Source organism: Rhinolophus ferrumequinum, chromosome 21 (assembly GCF_004115265.2).
Source record: "Rhinolophus ferrumequinum isolate MPI-CBG mRhiFer1 chromosome 21, mRhiFer1_v1.p, whole genome shotgun sequence".
Lineage (NCBI taxonomy): Eukaryota > Metazoa > Chordata > Mammalia > Chiroptera > Rhinolophidae > Rhinolophus > Rhinolophus ferrumequinum.
Genome location: NC_046304.1, coordinates 35,329,878 through 35,348,304, shown reverse-complemented (window position 1 = coordinate 35,348,304; position 18,427 = coordinate 35,329,878). Strand labels below are relative to the sequence as shown.

The 18,427-nt window shown below is 37.2% G+C and overlaps 1 protein-coding gene across 2 annotated transcripts in view; it reads left to right on the top strand.

Annotated features, from left to right (window-relative positions):
- The first annotated feature begins 1,536 nt into the window (after nucleotides 1–1,536).
- The window catches only part of NPEPPS (aminopeptidase puromycin sensitive), a 70,933-nt gene continuing 54,042 nt past the window's right edge, over nucleotides 1,537–18,427 (top strand). Inside the window, exons 1-2 of one of the 2 annotated variants that reach the window (XM_033090235.1) lie at nucleotides 1,537–1,936; nucleotides 10,549–10,633. In XM_033090235.1, the coding sequence (XP_032946126.1) occupies nucleotides 1,685–1,936; nucleotides 10,549–10,633 (337 nt within the window). In that variant the 5' untranslated portion in view covers nucleotides 1,537–1,684. The remainder of the gene's footprint in view (nucleotides 1,937–10,548; nucleotides 10,634–18,427) is intronic. The other variant, XM_033090236.1, reaches the window with a different exon arrangement.

Sequence of the window (18,427 nt, the reverse complement as noted above, 5' to 3'; positions counted from 1 at the left end):
TTTCTCATTTGTAAAATAGGGACAATGGTGTCCCCTTAACAGAGTTGTTGAAAGGATTAAATGAATTAACACATGAAAAGTGTTTAGTAAGCACTCAGTACATTATTATTCAATTATTAAATTATATTTTTACTCTGTTATTAAAATTGTTATTATTTCTATGACCAAGAAGTGGTCACAGAAATGCATCCATGTAAAAAAAAAAGCCCCATCTCACCTGCTAGTTTGAAAAGATTGCACGTTTTCTGTCTGTCCTAAAAGGTATGTAGGATTCCAATAATAAGGCAGGCCCAGTGTCCAATAGCCACTAGTCACATGGGGCTATTGGGCACCGGAAATGTGCCTAGTCAGAAACGAGATGTGTTGTAAATGTAAAATACATACTGGATTTCAAAGCCTTAGTACAGAAAAAAATTTTCATTAACATTTTTCCTATTGATTACATGTTAAAATGATAACATTTTGGATTTGTTGGATTAAATAAGATATATCAATTTCACCTGTTTCCTTTTTAAAATTTTTGATGTGGCTACTAGAAAATTTAAAGTTACTTAGTTGGCTCGCATTATATTCTATTTCACAGTGCTGGTCCAGTGCAACATTCATTATTGAGCTCTGAAATTAAGGGTTTCAACATGAGAAGGTTGTATAAAGACATATGGGGATTATGGATAAATCTCCTTGCCCTTAACACTTTAAAAGTAATACACATTTACATATAATTAATATATACTTATATTAAATATATATCTCAATTTGCGAGATATCAAAAGAACTGAGGGAGCCACAGCTAGTTTAACTTTTCAAGAGGCCACAACTGGTAAAGGGTCTTCTATTTTTTTTAAAAAAGCAGAAACAGATGAAAACGGGAAAAAGATAAAATATATCTTATTTTGAACATTAAATCATGGAAACAAAAATCTTCTTAACTTGAAATCTCTCCCTCAAAGATCCGAATCACACTGGTTTAAGTAACGAGGATTATTAAAGGTTTTCGGACAAAATTTTTCATATCCCTTGAAGATGCTACTTAAAATAACAGGAATAATTATGGCCAAAGAGCCTCGGGTCAGGGCTTTCCACTGATCTGGAGGTAAAAATCCAGTTTGGGCTTTTGCTCTGAATTTATATTTTAACATTTAACCCTGACTGCACTGACTAACTGCCTAGGCTTCAATTTCCAAAGACAGCTGTGGGGACCGGGGCTTACACCTTTCCCTCCGCTTCTCAAACCCTTCTCGACTCCTTCCGCGGGTTCCTTCTAGTTGTCTATCTATCCTCTCTCCCCAGCAGCGCCAACAGGTGCAGCGCAGCAGCAAGCCGCCTCCCGCCCCCCGCTCGCGCCCGCGAACCCGCGCCCTCCGCCCAGCCAGCCGCGCCCTCGCCGCTCCGCCCCCTGCCCTGGCGCGCGCGCGCGCGCACTCACCGGCGGCTGCGCGCCCGCCCGGCGAGGCCGCGCACGCAGCTGCCGCCGCTGCCGCCCGCCCTCCCTCTATCCTCCCTCCCTCCCTCCCTCCCTCCCTCCAGGCCCTCCTCCCCTGCCCTCCCCTCCGCCCCCTTCCCGGTAGGCAGCCAGCCCGCCCGCACTAAATCCCTCCCGGCCCGGGGTGCTTGGGCTGGGTCTCACCCCCGCCCCCCACGCTTCCCCGGTCGCTCTCCTCTGGCGATCGCCCGCGCTCGGTGGATGTGGCTGGCAGCCGCCGCCCCCTCCCTCGCTCGCCGCCTGCTCTTCCTCGGCCCTCCGCCTCCTCCCCTCCTTCTCCTCAGCCGCTCCTCTCGCCGCCGCCGCCTCCACAGCCTGGGCCTCACAGCGATGCCGGAGAAGAGGCCCTTCGAGCGGCTGCCTGCCGATGTCTCCCCTATCAACTACAGCCTTTGCCTCAAGCCTGACTTGCTGGACTTCACCTTCGAGGGCAAGCTGGAGGCCGCCGCCCAGGTACAGCGACCCTCCGGCGCCGGGGGCGAGCTGCGGGGCAAGCAGTTAGGCCGCGCCTGCGGGCTGGGCTGGGGGCCTGGCCGGGAGGGCCTGAGCGTTGCGGGCCTGGGGCTGGGGAGGCCGACTCTGGGACGGGCGCGCCCCTCCGGGGCTGCCGCGGGGCGCCCGGGCGGGCTTGCTCTGCCCTGCTGGGCTGGGGCCCCGGGCCACGCTGCGGGAAGTGCCGCGGGACCCGGCGGGCCCCTCCGGGGCGAGCACACCTGTGTGGGGCATCCCTCCGACCCCCGGCCCTTCCCGGCTTGATAGTGTTCGGGGAGAGGCTGGATTGTGTTGGGAGAAGCCAGAGGGGTCACGGAGTCTCAACCTCCTGACTCAGTTCTTTTCTCTGGTTCTCCCTACGCCCCACCGAGGACACATTGGAAGGGGCGGTCATCTGGGACTCGGGCCGCCGCGCGTTAGCGAGGAGGGGAGATTCTAGAAGCGAGGAGAGGGCGAGGAGAATGTTAATCCCAGGCAGCCTTGCTGAGTTCTCTTCGCCTGCTCTGGCCCAGGGGCTGGGTTTCCAAGATGATCCGCCCCTCCCCCTCCCCTTCTCCTCAAGTGACAGTGCAGCAGTGACTTTATTCTCTCTTAACCCCTAGAGAAGCTGAAGGAGGACCCCATCTCCGCTGTTTTCCCATCTTCCTAGCTTTGCAGCCTTTGAAGCAGGTGGATTTATTGCTACAGGGATGGTTGCTTAGCAGTACCCTCCTCTGAAAGAAGCGATTAGTTTTAGCATACCACTGGTTAAAATATTCCATTACTCTTCATTGCAGTTTTTGGTGATTCATGCTGTCCCCACCTCCCCCCACCCCCTCGCAGCATTATCTGAAGTATTGTTTGATTTTGGAGACCATTAATATTGATGTCCTACAAAGGTCCGGAACAGTAGACATTTGTGATAACCACGTTATATGATGTATTATGTGAAGTTTGTAATGAAAAATGGGAACTATTTAGTAGTTATCTTGAAAAAGAATGATGGTAAATATATTTTGTTTCATTTCTTTTTCTACTGCAGTCGGGGAAAAATCAGTAGGCCTCAACCTTCAAGAACAGGGTGTGTATGTACCAGTGAAATGAAAGAAATGTAGTCTAGTGTTTGAATGAATTGAAAGTTGGCAGTTGTCTTTGAAAGCCAAGTACTCAGATTAAAAATATATCTAAAAGAACTAAAAAGTATACTGTCAGATTTAGGGCACTTGTGTGAAAGGGCTCTAGGGTCTGGTTGCCTCAAAAAGGCAAAACTTAACCCTGTGAAAGTAAGGTGATTTAGAATTTTTCCATTAAGAATATGAACCAGAATGAGTGCATCTTGGGTCTAAATTCAGATTTGAGAGGGTTATTTGAGAGACTGTATTTGTTTAAGCCAAGTGACTAGAGTGCTTGATATATATTGGCAGGGGGCAGATGGGAGGGATTGTAAACAGTAGTGTGTCTTGTGACTTGGCAAAGGAAGAAGGACCTAAGAGATGAATGAGTTCGCATTATGTGAAAAGACTAACATTTAAAAAAAATCATTTGTTTCTTTATCCCATTAGGTGGCATAATGGGTTCATAATTCTGAGAGGAGCACATATTTAGAGAAAAATTTGAGGGAAAAATTGTCAGTAAAGATTTTAAAATGATTATTGTATTAGTGACAGTTTTATTTAAGTGTTAGGATAGAACAGCAAGCAGTAATGTGCTTCTCCTTACCCCTTTTCTACTTACTTTTTCAAAGAAATGAGAAATATTTAGAAGACTGGCTTAGGCCATTGAGTAACCACGTGGTAATATTAGGGATTAGATATTAGCAGGGACTTACCAATTTTATACAGGAAATAAATGAATCTTTTTTAGTAACATGAGCTTTTCAAAGCATTTTTTTTCAGACATTCTTTTCAGGCTAGGTGGCAACACAAATGAAAGATGGCATTATAGTGAATTCTAACAGGTGTTATTAAAGGATGATTGGACTTTTTAATTGTATGCATTGCCACCTTTGTAAGTATAAAGAGGAATTAACATTAGTAAAAAGTTAACAGCAAAAAAAATACACATGTTAATGTTTTTGAAATTCATGGATTAGAGCAGTAAGTTTGAATTGTGGCATTAGATGGTATCTTACCGTTGAAATCTAAAAATGTGGACAAAATTATATCTCTGGAAACCCAGATTTATAACTGGTATTGGGTCAGTTTCCTAATAGTTGAAATTACATTACACAAAGTATGCAACTTGTTTGGTTGCTTTAGTCGCAGAATTTTATGATAAGCCCAGAGTATTTATACAGGTTACGTATTAGAAATTTAGTGGATTTTTAACCTGGCCTGGGTGTGTACTCCTGGGGAAGGTGAAGAAATTAGTGTGTGCTAATTTCAAAAGTAGTTTGGTCTATTTCAGCAGGTTTTGAAAAGGTGTTATCATGGGCCTAGAGAAATGGGACATTCCCTTTTCACTCCCTTTACATTAGGATATTTGAGAGCAACGGATTTTTGTAACTATTTTAAATTCTAACTCTCTTGCTTTGTGGATAATTAATTTAAAAATAAATTACAAATTTAAGTGAGTGGCTACAATTCCTTGTTAGGATTGTGTAGTGGTTTATACAGCAGTTGGGCTTTTTCTTATGGAAATGTTATACCTGTGCCAGGGAAATTAACTTCATCCTTCAAGGCCAGAAGTCAGGATATACTAGACAATCCCTGGCCTCCGCCAACAAAATATTATGTTGGTGATGACTAAATTGGCATTTAGAGGAGAGTTACAGATATAGTAGTTTGTTTGGCAGGCTAAAACTTGGCATCTAAATGGATGTTATTGTCAACCCTGTGTTATGGAATTTTCTGCCCAAATTTTGCTTATTTTCTATGCAGTTATTTTGTTTGTTTCTTGTTACTTTAGAAAATGATAAAATTAATAATTTGTCCAGCATTGAGCTAGATCACTAAATGGTCTTAAGAGATTAAATTTGAAAGATAGATAAGGAATTGAATTTGTTCAGATTTTCTATTCTGTTTCTTGAAATGTATCTATGAGGAAACACCTAAGAAATTTTTATATGTTAAACTTCATCTAATGTCATCTGTCAATGAATTCTGTGGTAAATTTCCCAGATAAATGAAGCTTGCCCTTTGAGGCACTTAGAATTAAAAAAAAACATTTACTGATTTGGATGGAAATATTCCTAAAATGTATTTTTTTTTAATTGGGGAGTATTGGGGAAAAGTGTTTTTTTCCAGGACCCATCAGCTCCAAGTCAAATGGTTGTTTTCAATCTAGTTGTGGAGGGCGCAGCTCACTGGCCCATATGTTGGGACTTGAACCACTGACCTTGGTGTTATGAACATGGCGCAGGGCTCTAACCACTGAGCGAACCGGCTGCCCACCATGGGCTCAGCTCCAAGCTCAGCCTGTTGTGCCCGTTGTTTTCAATCTAGCGGAGGGCGCAGTTCACTGGCCCATATGGGAATTGAACTGGCAACCTTGTTAAGAGCTCATGTTCTAACCAACTGAGCCATCCAGCCGCCCTGTAAAATGTATTTTCTTAAACTCTGTAATTCCTCATGATCTAGGTTATTTCTTTTCTTCTTTTTCAAAATACTGGATATTATTCTGAACATCTGTCATTGATAGTTATAACCATAGATTACCTAAAACTGTGTACTATGATTTATTAATTTCATTATCTGTTCTTTAAAGTTTTCTTGTTTGTTTTCCTTACTCTCAGGTTATTCTTGCTGCTTACTGTGACTTGCTGCCTGTTGTGCAATTTCTTCCCTCTTCTATTTTACTGAACTTGATCTGAAGAGGTCTAAGTAACTAGATAAACAAGCTTGTTTGAGCTTAAAAATAAATTTCTAAGTGAGGGTTTGATGGATTTCTCTTCTGAGTGAAGGGTATGAGCTTTATTGTATGAACTTTGTATCATCTGTTCTGGCTTTCCATACAGGCTTTTTTTTTTTTTTTAACTTCCTGGTTCTGTATAATTGATATGGTCCAATACAACCTGGATAAATGTGGTCTTAAGTAGTAAATTATCTATGAAACTTCTCTGAACTTTGCTACATAAATGAACCTGTTCTTATTGTAAAGTAAGTCTTATTCTATCGGTATGTGAGTTAGTGCAAAGGACTGAATCTTCTGATAGCTGTTTTGTTGTTGACGGAGATTAGTTTTCCATATCTTGGACATTTCCTTTTGAACACTGTACCATTATGTACTTCTTAGTTTACTCGTAATCTCTATAAAATTTTATTTTAAATTAGGAAATATTTTAGAAATACAGAAAAGTAACCCATTACCCAGATTTACCAGATATTAATGTTTTGCTCCATTTGCTTCAGACGATGCATGACGTTTTTTGAGAAGTAAAATATCACAGATACCACTAAAACCCATTTCCATCTCTTCCCACCCTACCCCCAGAGATAACTTCTCTCTTTAGGTAGGTGAGTAGTATTCCTATGTATAGTTTTAAAGTTTTATTACATATATAAGGAGCCACAGACAATAAATACTAATGTTCTGTATGTTTAACATTTTTACATTAATGGTACTTATTATGACTTTCTGTAACTTTTCCAGTGTCTCTTTTCAGTGTCTCTTTTGTTAGAAAACTTGGCTCAACTTTGTTTACTAATTATTTGCTGCTTATTGTCTTTAGAAATTATAGCTCTATTCCACAGACAACAATTATTACAAAATTTTAATGATGAAATCACTTGTTAGGCAAAGTGACTCAGACTTCATTCAGACTGACTGGTATTTGTAATCGTCACACTGGAGATTTCCTTTTACTAAAATCTCAGGATTTTGGCAATCATAAAAAACTTTTGAGTCTTACCATAGTACATGTAAGGTGCATTCCTAAGTGATTGTAGTAAAGACTCATTCAGGAAAAAAAATTGTCTCAGATTACTGCCTTCCTAGCTCATAGGAAACTTCCATTGTAAAATTGTTACCAATGGTCAAGCTGCCTCTTCTGAGGAGCCATTCCTTGGCATTGGTTCAGCTGAAGTATAGTCTGTGTGGGACTCCAAGAAGACTTAACCCTGGGTTTGAATCAAACAAGGACACACTAACTTTCCATTCTTTAATAGCATCAAATGGAAAAGTTGAAAATGAGCTTGTTATTAACCCAATTTATATGCCAACTTTAACATTTTGCTTCTCTTTTAAGCTTGGAAACTGAAAATCTTAAGCTGAAATTCCTTTAAATTATTACCTGTATTTTTGATAGTGGAACACACAGGTAATATTCACTAACATGGTGATAAATGAGAAGTCACATACTGAATCAGCAGATCAGTGCTATTGTTGGGAAAGCATCAAAAAGAGCAGTGTCAATGATAAACGTCTAATTATTACTTTGTCTTGTGCACCTGAAACTAATACAAAAAAACAAAAAACAACAACAACAACAACAAAAAACACAACCTGCATCAGTGAACCTAAAAATAAAATAAAATAAAATAATAAAATAAAAAAATAAAAAAAGAGCAGTGTTACACAGTGTGGTGTCAAACACTGAAGCATCCGCCTAAGTCTATACGGATATTTGAAATTACCTTCTTTGGGCGGTGCATATGTGCTGATATCCAAAGTGCCATATATTATAGCACATAGTTCTTAAATTTTATATCATTCTGATCAGGCACTTTATAAACTGTTAGGTGAATGCTCTTAGATGACATTTAGAGTAACATCTTTATGATTAGAGCACATTTAATCTTGATCTCTGTGTGTGCGCCTTAATAATAACATCTATTAAGTAATTACTATGTATCTGGCGCTAAATGCTACAACAAGCACTTTCTATGGATTATCCTGTTGTTTAAAATGCGTCTCTAATATGAGACAGAATATACTGTCCAACTTGTAAAAATTGAGGAGTTTATTACTAAGACAAGTATTTTTGTTTCTTTGGTTCTTTCCTCCCACCCTTTCAGAAATGGCAGTATTCTTGAAAAAAAAAATAGTAGCTGTTCAACAACTAGCTTGATTCATTAGTATAAACAGGTGGGTTTTCCTCACAGGAGGAACTGAAATATACTTGTAATTGGATGTAGCGCACTGTGCCTTTCCAAAGTACACACTTTCTTTTAGAGTGTTACAGTAGTGGTGAGATAAATGTAATTTGGCATATGAGTATGTAGTGTTGTACAGGTATCTTGGCATTGGTAGATTAACTGCTTGGCTACCATGAAATTCACTGTAGATGTTGATGGATGAAAATATGGTTGCCTAGATAAAGATTAAGATGCATAACTAAACCATTGTTATTATTCTGTTGGCATAAATTTCAAACTCTGGAAGGTTTTATTCATTTTACTTTGGAGCACACCCAGTATGTGCTTCATTTCTGTTTCTGGATTTTTTGAAGTCATTTTTTGAACAGGCAAAGATTTTTTCTTTTTGTTCAAGTGCCGTGCTATAAATGGCCAGTTGAGACATAAAAGTTTTAAGTACTGTTTAGGTATGTTCTGGTGAAATAAACACTGTAAAGGAATATTACCACTTACTAAATTTAAAAAATATGCACATTAAATGACATTTTTGTTTAGAAACAGGAAGATTTGATTTATGAGAAGGATATTTTTCTAATGAGACAAAATAGTTTCACTTTATATGCTAGAGATTTTGACAGTCTGTTATAGGCTTAATAACATATTACATGTAACATGTCTGACAATTGTAGTTTGCAATTAATCATGTGTATGTATTGATTGTAATAAAATGATTACTCTTAGGTATAGCTTTTTCATACAGATATTACATTATTCCTGTATCCTTACCTAGGTTTGTGGTCTGTTCAATGATCTCAAGGCATTATTGACCTACATCTGAGGGTTTTTTTTTAGTCTATACAGTGTTTTTGAAAATTTTGAATTAGTTACCATCCATTAAAAAGTGGGAGGTTGCAAATGAAATCTGACTTTGTGGCTTTTTTTTTTTTTTTTTTTGTAGATCTGTCAACAAACACTAAATCTGCTTTTCAGTATAGCAATAATTGGTTGGCTCCACAAAGTGGCTACTCTCCCCTTCCATTATGCATACCTTTCACCTTGCCTACTGCACTCATCTTAGTTGGCCTCTACAGGCATTTGTTTGTGAGTTAGGACATCTGTATTTTTGTTATTTTAGATTTAGACCATTCAAATGTCTAAAAATGAATTTGAGGGTTTTTTTTGTTTTTTTTTTTTTGAATTTGAGGTTTTGTTTAATGTAGGCAGTATATAAAAATAAGATTACAATCAAACTGAAAAATGGGCGAGTTATGAACAAGCAATTTGCCGAGAAAAACTTAGTGGCAAAAAAAAAATAATGCTTAGTAACCAGTGTTACTACTGATGAAGGAAATTCTAATCTAAACAACAATGGAATAACATTTAATACCCATCAGATTGTCATTGTCAACAATTTTTAATTTTTTTGGAGAACGCTGAAAGTGGGATTTCTTTATTCTTTGCTCATGTGAGTGTCAGTTGAGACAACTCTGGAGTATAATTTGACAATTCTTGGTAAAGAAAACGAGTGCACAAGAAACCAAGGACCAAAATATGTATTATAGTACTATTTTAAATATTAATAACAAGAAAGTGAAAATAACCTGTCTTCCTTCAGGAAGGAAATAGATAGATAACTAGTTTATTTATAGAATGGAATACTAGTATGCAGGAGTTAAAGTGAATGAATTAGGTATACATCTATCAGCATCTACCTGTCTCAGAAACTGTGTTAAATGAAAACAGCAGACTGCAAAAGATTATATGCAATTTGATACCATTTGTATAAAATTAAAAACATTGTTTGCTGATCTTTATACATGTAGCGAAAGTACTAAACTTACATAGGAAAGATGTACTTTAGCCTTAGAATAGTGGTTAGCTCTAGGGAATGAGGAAGAAAGGAAAGTGCTGTTATTATTTCTATGTTTTATTTTTTTGGACTTGAAGCAAGTAAGACGAAGTCCTAAAACTTTATGTAATCTTGGTGGTTAGTTATTAGTATCTGTTACATCAAAAATGTTTCTTTGGGGGAAAAAAATTTAAAGAGTGTTTCATGAAGTTTTGACATAGTTTATGATATCAGCTTTCTTCCTCTATCCTTATAAAGGGTCTCATGATGTGTATGATGTACGGGTTACAATACATAATTAATTGCAACATATAAGAAATATTTCCTAATTAAAATTTTTTTTTGAAAATAAAATTAATTATGAAGTGATTATAAATTGAAAATAGATGGTGCTGAGAGGTTTTTGAGTAAAACACTTTGCTAAATGAAAAAAAGTGGTTATAAATCAAGATTTAAGTAGAAAAAATTGCTTTTATTTTAGTTCACGGGTCAGATGTTTAAGTTCTGTGAAATGCTTAAGTATTTATTATTTTAATATAATTTGAAAATGTGAATTGCTTTGGATTACTTAAAACTCATTTATTTCTACCATTGATGCATAAATACTCAGTTTAGGTTTTAGTGATGTTTGGGTTTTTAAAAATTGCCTGCAACATACATTAGGCCGAGATGAAGATGTACATGTCATTAATCTAGGCTGTTTCTGACTGCCGGCTTTTCTTTCCCCTTAGGTGAGGCAGGCAACCAATCAGATTGTGATGAACTGTGCTGATATTGACATTATTACAGCGTCATATGTACCAGAGGGAGATGAAGGTAGGAGCTGTTTTCCATTTTAACTTGCTGTCTCTGTTTTGTGTATGATATGTATTTGTGTGTGTGTGTGTGTGTGTAATATATACATTTTTAGGTTAAGATGTCCATGTTTATTACTTTAGAAATAGGAAAATTCTTTAGATATTCATGGGAAATATTTGAGTAGTGTAATCTGAGATAATGGAAATGTCACAATTTTAATTCTACTTTAAACATTAACTTACTTTGTGACACTAGACAGATCACATCTTCGTAAGTATAAAATGAATATAATACCATGTATATAAAGCTGAAGAGTTATTTTAAAAAGTAAGGACTTTGAACACAAAAGGTTCATCAAGGGGGTTTAGTTCACATGTGGTTGTCTTAAAGATTTTCTTTCCTCTTGAACTATAGATTAAAATTGAGATGATAAATTGCTCATAATTGGGAGAACAATATTTGCTTTATGAGATCGAATATGAAGGTTAGAAGCTAGATGATGTAGTTAGTTACAGGGGAAGAATGAATATACTGTATTAAAAAGAAACATGGTATAGAATGTGTAGGAACTCAACAAACATCTTTAAAATGAGAACTATTTTAGACCTTGTAATTACAATAAGGATTCAATTAAGTAATCAGTTTTGGCCTGAATTGTTATTCCCACATAAGCTGCATTTTCAAAAGTTACCAAGTTTGGCATATATTCACACATACAATGCTGGAACTGACTTGCTTTTTGCTTTTGACTTTACCTTGACATTCCTTGTCAGCATGGTTTATTGATTAGTCTCTACTATTACGATACTTCCTCTTAGAAAGTCTTCTCATTTGATATAAAATAAGTTAGAAATTTGACCTTTTAATTTATGTTTTGTATTGCTGTTGCCTTCTCCTTTACATTATACTGAAAAGAAGCATACAAGTAACATTTTAAGGCCTGGCAATATTTAGTCTATGATTTTTTTTCTTAAATTATCTTGTCCATAGAAAGACAAAAAGCAAAGTAAGTGGCAGTTGAGCATATTATTGCCAAGAAGTACTTATGTTCAATTGATTGTAAATGAGATCAAACTGGTACAATTTTTTTTTTTTATTATTTGATTGGGGAAGGGGAACAGGACTTTATTGGGGAACAGTGTGTACTTCCAGGACTTTTTTCCAAGTCACGTTGTTGTCCTTTCAATCTTAGTTGTGGAGGGTGCTGTTCAGCTTCAAGTTGTTGTCCTTTCGGTCTTAGTTGTGGCGCAACTCAGCTCCAAGTCCAGTTGCCGTTGCTAGTTGCAGGGGGCACAGCCCACCATCCCTTGCAGGAGTCGAACCGGCAACCTTGTGGTTGAGAGGACGTGCTCCAACCAACTGAGCTCAGTGGCAGCTCAGCTCAAGGTGCCGTGTTCAATCTTAGTTGCAGGGGGCGGAGCCCACCATCCCTTATGGGACTCGAGGAGTTGAACTGGCAGCCTTGTGGTTGAGAGCCCACTGGCCCATGTGGGAATCGAACCGGCAGCCTTCAGAGTTAGGAGCCTGGAGCTCTAACCACCTGAGCCACTGGGCCGGGCCGGCCCCCAAGCTGGTACAATTTTAAATTAAAGGACCAGATCCCTCAAATGGACTTTGAATGCATGCCAACTTTTAAAAACTTGTTTAGTAAATGAAAGAGAGATATCTAATTTTTTTTTTACTGAAGAAAAATGGAAGCACCTTAGCCACGCAAGCTCTCTTTATTGTAGGTAGAGCACATTTAAATTCAATGTAGGGTTTTAAAATGGTGTCCAGTATAGATACGTAGAGATAGTAAAAGAAATGTGCACCCTCCAGCTGGCATGGTTTCAGCTCAGGTTTCTTTTTTATCTTCCTCTACTAAACTGTCAAAAAAAAAGAATTCAGAAAATTTAAATGTTTTGAATAAGCATAACCGACTGGTGCCAAGCTCATAATGACCCGAATCTCAAGGAAGCAGCGTTAGTGTTCTCACTAAGAGGGTCAGAAGAGAAATGAAAACTTAGGGGAAGTGAAGAGAATTTGGAGAGAATTCAGATAAAGCATTAAATATTTTTAGAGACATAAAATATTTTCCTTACAACCAGCTAAGGTACATTTCTCAACTCATTTCTCCTACAGCAACAGGAAAAACCTGGAGTCGTATGTAAGCCCATTTAATTTTAGCGTCCAAGAGAATGGGCACTATTAATATGGTATTTTAAGGTTTCAGTCAGAAACAAAGATAGATTTGGCTTTCCAGTTGTATATGTATATCTTAATTTTGCCCTTGGACATAGTAGCATTTCTTTTTTTTTTCTTTTTTTTTTTTTTTAATAGTAGCATTTCTTGATTTTTTACCTTATGGAAGAGTATAACATGTTGTTTCTTTAGAAACTAGTGGTTGGGAATCTGACTGCCAGCTCCTTCCAAGGCTGTATGCTGATGGCAGGGGAACAAATGAGTCAGTAGGAGAGATACGTTTTATTAACCCAGCTAATCTGATGTAGTACCTATTAATACTGATGATTACCTTCTGCAGTACCTATTTATGTAGCCACCAAATCTTGGAGGTTTTAGGTAAAATCAGAAAGATATTTGAAGGCGTGAAATTGTTGCTTCTCTATATAAGTTTTTAATTGATGAAAAAGGCCATCTTGTGATAATGTGCAGTAACCCAAAAAGACCTATTGGCATGTGTCTCTTCAAACGAAGGCACTGTCTGTTAAACAGAAATAATTTATTTTAAAACCTATTTGAGATCTTTGTAATATTTTGAAAATGAGAAATCAGTAAGAAAAACAGCTGAAAACTTTTTTTTTACTGTTCTGCACTTCAAGGGTTGGTGAAATCACTAGCACTTAAGCCAGTGCAAGGCATGCACCTCCCTACACAGTGCAGGCATTAGTATTGTCGTCAGCTTCTGCAAGAGAAATACGACACTTTTGAGTGCCTGAACTCAGGTCCTGGCAGGTAAAGAGTCTTTTAATTTATCGTTAATAGATGGCTTGGGCATAACCACATAGAAAATGATCACTTGTAAGTTTTGTACCAACTTTTCCCTTAGTGTACTCTCTCAGGTATGTGTAGAATTAGCTGTGTAAGAAAAAGTTTTTTCCTCAGTGACATCATATTTCATACAAAGTTCTAATGTATAGTTTCAGATCCACCAGCATCACTTTGGTTTATCCAAATAAGGCATGTCAATTTTAACATATGTATTCTTGAAGTAAGATTGTATTTTTCAGTGTGTGCATATGTACACGTGTGTTTAATGAAAGAATAAAACAGCTTAGTCAGAAATACTGCCAAACGTTAATAATTTCAAGCAAAACTATTAACTTGAAAAAAGGAACAGTTTTTTCTTTTTTTTTACCATCCCCCTCCTCCGTTTTTCAGAATAGTTTTTTAATTAAAAAGAATAAAAAGGAATAGTTTTTTACACTTGAACATACACCTTTATCCAATTATTAATAGTGTATAGTCTGTCATACAATTATGTGTGGATTAGTAATAGCATTAATAAACCACCATCTCTTTGTAAGAGAATTGCTTATGTCCTCATTTTGAAAATACATACACAACTAATTAAATTCTAGCCCTCAAATCAGGAAGATTGAAACAGAAGGGTTCTATATTGAAACTGATATAATGTATGAAATGTCATATTAAATATATTAAGCAAATTGTTTTTAGTTTGTTGTGTGTACATACTTTTAAAAGATTCAGAATATAGCACAATACCTCTTTTTTAGGTAGCTTTAAGAGTTTTTCAAACACTAAAGTGGACTTATGTCTGAGATCATGTTTTTATTTCTGGTTTATTGACTGTTCCCGAGTATATTGAGTTTTGGGAATTTTGAACATAAAGTCTGTTATGTGCTATTACCATTCTGAAGAATGGGTAAATTAGTGTACAAGCTAACCACTATTCCAGGCTATGTTGAGGAACCAAATATCTTCCCAGTTCTTTTTAGGGCAGTTTTAAGTTCACAGCAAAATTTAATAGAAAGTGGAGAGGTTTCCTGTATCTCCTCCGTCCCCTCCTCTGCGGTCATTCCAAACCATAGCGGTACATTTGTTAACGGTCGGTGAATCTCCATTGACACCTCATTATCATCCGAAGTCCAGAGTTTACCATAGGGCTCACTCTTGGTATTATACATCCTATGGGTTTTCACAAATGTATAATGACATGTATCCACCATTATAGGATCATGTAGAATTGTTTTACTACCCTAAAAATCCTCTGTGCTCCTCCCCAACCCCTGGCAACCACTAATCTTTTTACTATCATCATAGTTTTGTCTTTTCCAGAATGTCATGTAGTTGGAGTCATACAGTATGTTGCCTTTTCAGATTGACTTCTTTCACTTAGTAATACGCATTTAAGTTTCTTCTCTGTCTTGTCTTTGCTTGATAGCTATTTCTTTTTAGCTCAGAATAATATTCCGTTGTCTGTATGTACCAGTTTATTTATCCATTTACCTACTGAGGGACTTCTTTGTTGCTTCCAAATTTTGGTAGTTATGAATAAAGGCGATATAAATATCCATGTCCAGGTTTTTGTGAGGATATAAGTTTTCAGCTCCTTTGGGTAAATACCAAGACGTGTGGTTCATGGATCTTATGATAAGAGTGTTTCTTGTTTTGTAAGAAACTGCTAAACTATCTTCCAAAGTGGTTGTGCCATTTTTGCATTCCCACCAGCAATGAATGAGAGTTTCTGTTGCTCCACTTTCTTCCCAGCATTTCTTGTTGTCTGTGTTTTAGATTTTGGCCATTCTAACCGGTGTGTAGTGGTATGTCATTATTGTTTTAATTTGCAGACTCCTAGTGACATGATGTTGACAAATCTTTTCATATGTGTTCTTGCCATCTGCATATCTTCTTTGGTGAGGTGTCTGTTCAGGCCTTTTGCACAATATTAATTGGGTTATTATTTTTCTTATTGTTGAGTTTTAAGAATTCTTTGTACATTTTAGATTATAGTCCTTCATCAGATGTGTGTTTTTTTTTCTTTGTTTTTTTTTTAGGGGAACAGGACTTTATTGAGGAACAGTGTATACTTGCAGGACTTTTTTTTTTCCCCGGGTCAAGTTGTTGTCCTTTCAATCTTAGCTGTGGAGGGTGCTGTTCAGCTTCAGGTTGTCCTTTCAGTCTTAGTTGTGGAGGGCGCAGCTCAGCTCCAGGTCCAGTTGCCATTGCTAGTTGCAGGGGGCGCAGCCCACCATCCCTTGTGGGAGTCGAACTGGCAACCTTGTGGTTGAGAGGACGCGCTCCAACCAACTGAGGCATCTGGGAGCTCAGCGGCAGCTCAGCTCAAGGTGCCGTGTTCAATCTTAGTTGCAGGGGGTGGAGCCCACCATCCCTTGCGGGACTCGAGGAATTGAACTGGCAACCTTGTCGTTGAGAGCCCACTGGCCCATGTGGGAATCGAACCAGCAGCCTTCGGAGTTAGGAACATAGAGCTCTAACCGCCTGAGCTACCGGGCCGGCCCATCTTCTCATTCTCTTGACATCATCTTTCTCAGAGCAGATGTTTTTAATTTTAATGAAGTCCAGATTATCTTTTTTCCCCCCGTGGATCATGCCTATGGTGTTATAACTAAAAAGTCACCACATAATGACAATTCTTAATCTGCCTTTGTAATAATTTGCATTATAGAGCAAATCCCTTATTCATATTTTAGAAAATGTTAGTGCCAAAATATTTAGAATATTACTCCCCCTTAAATAAAGATTTAAAAATTCTGGTTAAAAAAAATATAAAAAAAAATAAAATAAAAAGTCATCACAATTCCCAAGGTCAACTAGTTTTTTTCCTGTGTTATCTTCTAGGAGTTTTATAAAAAGTTTTACATTTTGCATTTAGGTCTAATCCATTTTGAGCTAATTTTTGTAAAAGGTGTAAGGTCTGTATCCAGATTAATTTTCTTTGCATGTTTACATCCAGTTCTTTCAGCACCATGTGTTGAATAGCTAGTTCCATTGTATTGCTTTTGCTCCTTTGCGAAAGATCAGTTGACTATATTTGTGTGGGTCTATTTCTAAGCTCTCTATTCTGTTCCTTTGATCTATTTATCTGTAATTTCTCCAATACCACACCGTTTTGTTTACTGTATCATCATAGTAAGTCTTGAAGTTGGGTAGTGTCAGTCCTCTGACTTCGTTCTTAAATATTGAGTTGAGTATTCTGGAATGTTTGCCTCTCCATATAAACTTGAGAATCAGTTTTTCATCCACAAAATAACTTGCTGGGATTTTGATTGAGATTGGCATTGTCTTCTTATCCATGAACATGGATTATCTCTCAATTTATTTGGTTCTTTGGTGTCTTTCATCAGAGTTTTGTAGTTTTTCTCATTTGGATCTCATACATATTTTGTTAGATTTATACCTACGTATTTCATTTTGGGAGGTGATAATGTAAATAATAATGTGTGTTTAATTTCAAATACCACTTATTCATTGCTAGTATATAGGAAAGCGATTTACTTTTGTATATTAATCTTGTATCCTGCAACCTTGCTATAATTGCTTATTAGTTCCATTAGTTCCAGGACTTTTTTGTCAATTCTTTTGAATTTCTATGTGACCATGTTGTTTGTAAACAAAGACAGTTTTATTTCTGCCTTCCCAATAAGTATAACTTATTTCCTTTTCTTGTCTTATTGCATTACCTAGGACTTCCAGTATGACGTTGAAAGGCAGTGATGAGAGGGGACATCTTTGCCTTGTTCCTCATCTTAGCTGGAAAGCTCAGAGTTTCTCGCCATCAAGCATGATGTTAGCTGTAGAGTTTTTATAGATGTTCTTTATCAAGTTGAAGAAGTTCATCTTTATTCCTAGTTTGCTGAGAGTTTTTATCATGAATGGGTGTTGGATTTTGTCAGGTGTTTTTTCTGCATTTGTTGATAGGATTGTATGATTTTTCTTTGATAGCCTGTTGGTGTGATGGAGTACATTAATTGATTTTTGAAAGTTTAAAAAGCCTTGTGTACTGGGATAAATCCTACTTGGTCATAGTATATAGTTCTTTCTATGCATTGTTGGATTCAATTTGCTAATAAATTTTTGAGGATTTTTGTATCTATATTCATAAGAGATATTGGCCTTTAGTTTCCTTATAATATCTTTGATTTTGATATTAGGATAATGCTGACCTCATAGAATAAGTTAGGAGATACTCCTTCTACTTTTATTCTCTGGAAGAGATTGCAGAGAATGGGTATAATTTCTTCCTTAAATGTTTGGTAGAATTCGTGATTGAACCTACCTGGGCCTGGTGCTTTCTGTTTTGGAAGATTATTAATTGTTGATTCAATTTCTTTAATAGTTATAGGCCTATTCAGATTTTCTTGTGTAAGTTTTTGGCAGATTGTGTGTTTCAAGGAATTGGTCCGGTTCATCTAGGTGATCAAATTTATGGGCATAGAGTTGGTCATAATATTTATTCCTATATTATGCTTTTAATGTCCATGGCTCTGTAGTGATATCTTTTCTTTCAATTCTGATTTTAGTAGTTTGTTTCATCTCTTTTTTTCTTAGTTAGTCTGGCTAGAGGCTAACTGATTTTGTTGATCTTTTCAAAGAACCAGATTTTGGTTTTGTTGATTTTTCTCTACTGATTTCCTATTTTCAATTTCATTGATTTCTGCTCTGATTTTTATTATTTCTTCTGCTTACTTTGGATTTAATTTGCTCTTCTTTCTCTAATTTCCTAAGACGCAAGCTTAGGTGATTGACTTTAGATCTTTCTTCGTTTCTAACATATGGTTTCACTATTATAAATTTCCGTCCAAGCACTGCTTTCACTGCATTCTACACATT